Source organism: Alexandromys fortis, unplaced genomic scaffold, assembly GCF_014885135.2.
Source record: "Alexandromys fortis isolate MF-2015 unplaced genomic scaffold, M_Fortis_MF-2015_v1.1 scaffold_311, whole genome shotgun sequence".
NCBI lineage: Eukaryota > Metazoa > Chordata > Mammalia > Rodentia > Cricetidae > Alexandromys > Alexandromys fortis.
This window is the reverse complement of record NW_026068208.1, coordinates 174235-180974: the sequence shown is the minus strand read 5'-3', so window position 1 is coordinate 180974 and position 6740 is coordinate 174235. Positions and strand designations below refer to the sequence as shown.

The following is a 6740-nucleotide window of genomic DNA, read 5'->3' as shown; positions in this document are numbered from 1 at the left end:
GAGGGAGGGAGAGGGAGAGAGAGAGAGAGAGAGAGAGAACGAGAACAGAGCTTGACGCCTGCCTGTCACTCACTCTTTCCTCAAACTTCTATGACAAACACTTCATTCACTCAACTGTCATCTGTCTTCTCTAGCCCCAATGGTTCTGTTTTTGCCTCTGCCTTCCCAGAGCTGAATTAATAGGCATTTGCCACCACATTCAACTTTCTGTCATCTGCGGCAAAGATATCTGAGGCAAAAAGAACCTGAGTGGGCTTACCACCATATGTCAGTAAGTTTCAGGACCCACTGTTCTCTTACCTCATTTTGGTTACTGCCCCTCCTGTAGCCACCGGAAGATTTTATTGGTATTCGTTTTCTCTGGGTCTTTTTCTCATTCTCTCTTAAACCTATTTTAAGAAGTTTATCCTTACTACTCCTGAAACACATCTTGCAAAAGTTATCACTCAGAATTGCACAATAGAAGCAGTAATTCCTTAACAAAATTTGTGGTCACATAGACGGAAATTGCACAAAAAAAGAAAAATCTGCGATCTCTCATGCTATATTAAATGACTGAAATTCTGGCTATATTGGAAAAGAAAACAAGAATAAAAAACTAAATTATACTAGGCTAAAAATATCATACATAATATTAATCAGCATCGGATTGTTTTATTACTTAAAATTATTTTTTGACAATGTCATACATGCATATAATGCATACTCTCGTCTTCCATCCTTATAATTAATGTCTTCTTAAGTAAGATTTTATGTTAAGTGATAGAATGATCAGAAAAATTTAAATAGTAAAAATAAGTTAAAAAAAAAACAGAAAATTTGAATGTTATAGTTACAAGTCTATCTTTTATCTAGTTTGGACAGATGCTAATTGCAGTATTTAATAAGTTTTCGCAAAGTAGTTTTTAAATAATCCTTAGTTCATTTTCTGGTGCTATAAGATTGCTATCAAAGCTAGCAAGGAATGTTTTTAAAAATATCTTATCAGTGTGTCAAACAGGTAACAAGGCATCTTTATAGATACTGAAGGTTATGCTGGGTAGTAGTGGCACACGTTTTTAATCCCAGCACTCGGGAGGCAGAGTCAGGCAGATCTCTGTGAATTCCAGGCCAGCCTGGGCTACAGAACTAGTTCCAGGACAGCCTGTACTGTTACACAGAAAAACTTTGTCTCAAAAAACAAAAATAAAAACAAAAGTACTAAAGGTTTAATTAACAATAGTGATGTACCAGAATCTTTTCTGCTTAATAGAACTATGACCCATCCCACATAATCCCTCACATTGCTGACTTAAGATACTGAAAATCTTGGTTAAATTTTAGAATACCAAGTGTCTGTGTTGCATCATGAATTCTGAAATTCACTTTGAATGGAATCCTGTAGTTGAAGTAGCTATACCCTGTTCAATCAAGGGGAATCCGGTGGTTTCATACAGGTGGCGAGTTTGAGTTAGGCCTTGAGTTCTGCTTCTCATCCTTTCCAATAGAGAAAATAAGGTGTGCTAAAGCATAGCTGTGACTTTTGAGAATGGAAAATGAAAATGCCCCGAGTGCAGTAAGGATATGGGAGGTGACCAGAGATCCTGGTAGTCTTGCTTATCAGCATCAGAAAACCAGCAAGACTTTGGAGTATTTCATTGGTTGAGGTGTTCTGCTTACTTCATCTTTAGAATTAATAAAGGCAACTTGTTTGTAGCTTTGTATTTGCACCTTAAGTTGGGTGCTTTGATAATTGGTCTCATTTTGTTGACCAAAACTCTGGGAATCCAGTTTTGGGATTAGGTCAGTTAATAAATTAATTTCCTTTCTGGTATTCTGAACTTTTTGTTTGTTTGTTTGTTTGTTTTGTTTTTGGTTTAATTTTCGAGACAGGGTTTCTCTCTCTCTAACAACCCTAACTGTCCTGAAACTAGACCAGCCTGTTGTAGACCAGGCTGGCTTTGAACCACAGAGATCCGCCTGACTCTGCCTCCCAAGTGCTGGGATTAAAGGCGTGTACTGCCCTGCTGGTGTCCTAAACTTTTAACACTATTCGTGGCTTATCTTTTTCACCAAGCTGATGCCTAAAAACCTTCTAAAGAAGTGTGGTAATGACTTGATTATCACTGGCTCATCCCTTGGAGAAGAGCCACTACTTGGATTTAAAATGGGATCTGGAGCCCACTAAGCAGGCATTCTGATCTTCACACCAAGACATGGTTGTGATTTTATTTGGAAATTTTGATTGAGATGTTTATTTTTCTTGAAGTTATTACAGTATATTCTGATTGTCAAATTTCCTCTGCTTTACTATTGCATTGGTAATTTAAAATATGTCTGTTATTTTAAATTGTGAAAATGCTAGACTTAAACAATGTTTCTATACGCACTTGGTCTTAGAATACTTTTTCTGGCCTTTGTCTTTAAGGTGTGACTGCACAGAAAAGTTACAGAGCAGGTTTGATTTTCTGCGCTCACAGCTGAATGACATCTCATCATTTAAGAATATCTACCGATACGCCTTTGATTTTGCAAGGGTGGGTACAGCTTCCCCTTCAGATCCTAAGTGCTTTCATTTTATGGGCATACTTACGTTTTTTTGTTTTGTTTCGTTTTGTTTTTTCACTAATATTGTAGGATAAGGATCAGAGAAGTCTTGATATTGATACTGCTAAGTCTATGTTAGCGCTGCTGCTTGGGAGAACGTGGCCACTCTTTTCAGTATTTTACCAGTACCTGGAGGTATGTATGGATATTTTAAAATGTTTGAAAATTGTATTGAAAATACACTTTTTTTTAATATTTGTTTATTATGTATACAATATTCTGTCTACATGTATGCCTGAAGGCCGGAAGAGGGCAACAGACCTTATTACAGATGGTTGTGAGCCACCATGTGGTTGCTGGGAATTGAACTCAGGACCTTTGGAAGAGCAGGCAATGCTCTTAACCTCTGAGCCATCTCTCCAGCCCCTTGAAAATACACTTTTAAGGAACAAATTTTGTGCTTTAAAAGATTCTACATAAGTAATTAAAGAAGCCTGCTAAAATATTTATATACTTATTGTCTGTTTTAGGTATAAGTTTGTGTTATTTATCTATTCTGTACCTGAGGTGTGTGGGACTGGGAGTGTGACTTGTGACAGAATATATGCTTTTCATTTGTTCTCTTGTACCACATTAAAACAATTTTAGGGGATTTTCATTCTACCTTGGTGTAGTCCCTGAAAAAACATTTTAGCATAGACATTTCTTATAAACTTAATTTCTTGAGGTTTTGGTGAGAAAAAGTTGACGCTACTACATAATTCTCAACCAATTCCTGTGTTATTCCCACTCTCCATCCCCTAGCCTTAGGCAGAAACATATACAGTAGAGCTTACTTTAGTAATAAAACTTTTATTCTCTAATCTGACTCTGCAGTGTTAATGTTTTGCATCCTCCAATGCGCATGGCTGCAGCAGTCATCCACTACCCTGCGGTAGCAAGCTGTGATGCCCCTGCGCACCAGCTCTCAGGCACTTGCTTTCCCACTGGCTGCTTTGCCTTGTTTTGTTTTCTAAATCTTTAAACTTTAGTTTGGGGGCATATTTCTAACTATTCCTTCTCTGTGAGAAATACCATCTCACCATGCTGTGTACTTGTCACAGTAACTTTTCCAGAGCAGTTCTGTTGCAAGCCTGGGTGGTGAGTTCTGTACGCTAGTCACTTTTGGGGACTAGTAAAATTAATATTTTTGATTAATGATACATATCTTCCTCCTGCTGATCAAAAATACGTTTAGCTAAATACAAAAAATTATTAACTTCTGTGGGGCTCTGAAAAGAACAAGATATGTTAAAGCAAGTTTTATAATTTAGCAGCTGAGGAGATGGGGAGGGGAGGGTTAGCTTAGTGTTGGGTTTTCATTTTTGTTGTTGTTGGTGGTGGTGGTGGTGGTTGGGTTTTGTTTTACGAGGAAAGGGTCTGTGTTTTGAGGGGTGACATTGACAGAGTCTTGATGATCATCCTGCCTCTGCTTCCCAAGTGGGGATCACAGGTGTGTGTCACTGTAACTAGTGTACTGCTGGAGAAAGAACCCAGAGCGCCTGTCCACCAAGTTCTCTGCCACAAACGTAACTTTCCAGAGAGCACTCAATTGAGTGTCCACATTGCAATATGGATCCAAGCTCATATTGTTCCCACTACTACTGTAGATGCCCTCTTCAAAATGTAGCTTATGTACACAAGTTCTGTATAGTGGAAACCACGCAGTCAGGCCAGCCACATATAGGATAGGTTCTAGCTGAGAGCACATGGGTGCACACATATGTAAGTCTCGGTGTTGGTCATATTGCCTTTCAGAAAAGAAAATACATGATAATATAAATGAGTCTAGAACAGCAATTAATTAAGAAAGGAAGAAAAATTTTAGGAAAGGCCAAATAAATGGATAGAGTCACTAAAATCAAGCCCCAATAAGAATGTTGGTTCTGTAGTCCAAATTTTTATATCATATTTTCCACAGCAATCAAAGTATCGTGTTATGAACAAAGATCAGTGGTACAATGTATTAGAATTCAGCAGGACAGTTCATGCCGATCTTAGTAACTACGATGAAGATGGTGCTTGTAAGTATATCATGCATTCCTGTGAAAATAAAATTCCTAAAGATGTTAAACATGTTTATGCATTCTGAGGCATTGACAGACAGTTTGGACAGTGTAACAATAACTCATTATTTAATCAGAATGTGGGGAGGGAGTCTAGATTCAGCAATGTTATAAAATAAAACTATGCTTGTGAATAAAAACGTTGATTCTTCAGTGACTAGACGTTACAGCTAAATGATCATTTCTCAACCAAGAAGCCAAAATCCTACTTGTACCTGCCTTTTCAGCAGAAGAAAAGTTTCACTCATGAATTTAAAAGGACAAAGGCACAACAAATAAGCCAAATGAATTCTGTAGAACTCTTAAACTTTAAGTCTCTACCGTCATTTGGAGTGCTGTAGTGTTTCACTGTTCACAAGGAAAGGTGTCTTGCTTTATAACGAAAATGGAAATAACACACTGTGACACAAAGCAAGGCGCCAGAGGGACAGCCTGCCTCCCATATGTAATGTTCTTTCCATACAGGATCGCAGAGTTTAATTCTTGTTTGAAGAAATAATCATTTTCTGCAGTAGGCTAGTAGCCCAAGAGCTACATAGAGCCGGCAGATGTGGATATCTGTGTATGTTGAGCCAACATTTAAAACTGAGAGGCTTGACATAAAGAAAATTTGTAAATTTTTTGAGCTATCAGAAAATCTGACACATTGCACCTGTATTCCTTTGTAGGTTTCAGAGGTTGGAACCAAGTAGTGGCTGTGTTGAGCTTGCTCTCCAGTTTGGCAGTTCACACAGTGTTCCATTTACTGCTTTGCCTGCCCGGCTATTTCTGTATGGTCTGCTAAAAGCAAGAGAGAAAAGAACACCCAGAGGTTTTATGTTTTGAGATAAACAAGACAAGCATATATCTCTTCATGGTCATACTTTTCATACATTTTGAAATACTGAATTCCATACATCACAAATACTGAACTCGTTGAAATTGCCCACTTGGCTTTTGTTGGTAAACATTTGAAACCTCTACATTATAAAACTCATTTTTTAGAATAGTAGTCAGTCAGGTATTTGGCATTTGCTTTATGCTGTTCTTTTTACTGTGTCTTATCTTTAGAATAAAATCAGTCCTATGTGGCCACACCCCCTTAACAAGTGCTCTTGCTTCTTGATATAGCAGAAATATGATTTCTGAGTTTTAAATGCTAGTGCTGTGGGGAAAAGGTTAGTTTTGTCTCAATCATAGGGTGTTCATGAAACACTCCTTGAGAAGGAGATAACCCTGGGGGTGGTAAACGAAACTGAAAGTGGTAAATGAAGGACAGGGTAGAGTAGGTGGGCTCTTGCCACCTCAGAGCTTGTTATAAGGATAACTTTACTGAATTATAACAAAACTTATTTCTTTTGTCTAGGGCCTGTTCTTCTTGATGAATTTGTGGAGTGGCAAAAAATCCGTCAAACATCATAGCAAGAACTGTTGTGAAGAACATACAGATCTCGTGAAGAAAATGCAGGAAGAGGGAGGATATACAAGGGGCGTTTTCACTCACGAAAGACTCCTCATAGTACTTTTTCCTTTTTTTAAAGGAAGTTTTCTTGTTACATGTGATGGGCATTGAGCCACACGTCTTCTGAGACTGAATATTGACGTTTTTGTTTCAAGTTATGTTTTTAACATTTATTTCAGAACAATAAAGATTCAGATTTGTGACAAAGGCCTTAAAGTGAAGATGTCCATTGAGTGTCAGTGGTATTTATTTTGGTAAATTTTTATTTCTTTAACTTTTGAAGTTCTAAATCACCGTGAGTTTGTAGAACTTTAAAGATTTTTAAGCAGTATAAATATTTGGAAGTGTACCTGTCAATGGTGCGGCTACTGATTCTCCTCTTGGCATAATTAGAAAGCATGGTAACTTTAGCTTGTGGGATTCTGTTTTCTGATCACAGCTACAAGTATGGGAAGGACTCCAATTTTAGGTTTCTATAAAAACTGTTTATGTACTAACCTTATCTAAAGAGTGTAGGGTTGGAAAGATTATGTTCAAGTTGTCTTATTTTCTAACCATAAGTGTTTTCAGTAAGCATTTTTCATGTGAATTGTAAGTTTTCTCTATTTCTATTAAGTTACAAAGCTCTTGTTTGCAAGAGCAAGGTCAGACATCCTTAAAAGTTTTAG

The 6740-nt window shown here is 37.4% G+C and overlaps 1 protein-coding gene across 3 annotated transcripts in view; it reads left to right on the top strand.

Annotated features, from left to right (window-relative positions):
- Dcun1d5 (defective in cullin neddylation 1 domain containing 5) overlaps window positions 1-6282 on the top strand; it is a 23377-nt gene extending 17095 nt beyond the window's left edge. For 2 of the 3 annotated variants that reach the window (XM_050130245.1, XM_050130246.1), the window contains 4 exons: window positions 2408-2516; window positions 2617-2721; window positions 4487-4589; window positions 5977-6282. In XM_050130245.1, the coding sequence (XP_049986202.1) occupies window positions 2408-2516; window positions 2617-2721; window positions 4487-4589; window positions 5977-6032 (373 nt within the window). In that variant the 3' untranslated portion in view covers window positions 6033-6282. The remainder of the gene's footprint in view (window positions 1-2407; window positions 2517-2616; window positions 2722-4486; window positions 4590-5976) is intronic. The other variant, XM_050130247.1, reaches the window with a different exon arrangement.
- Window positions 6283-6740: the final 458 nt, after the last annotated feature.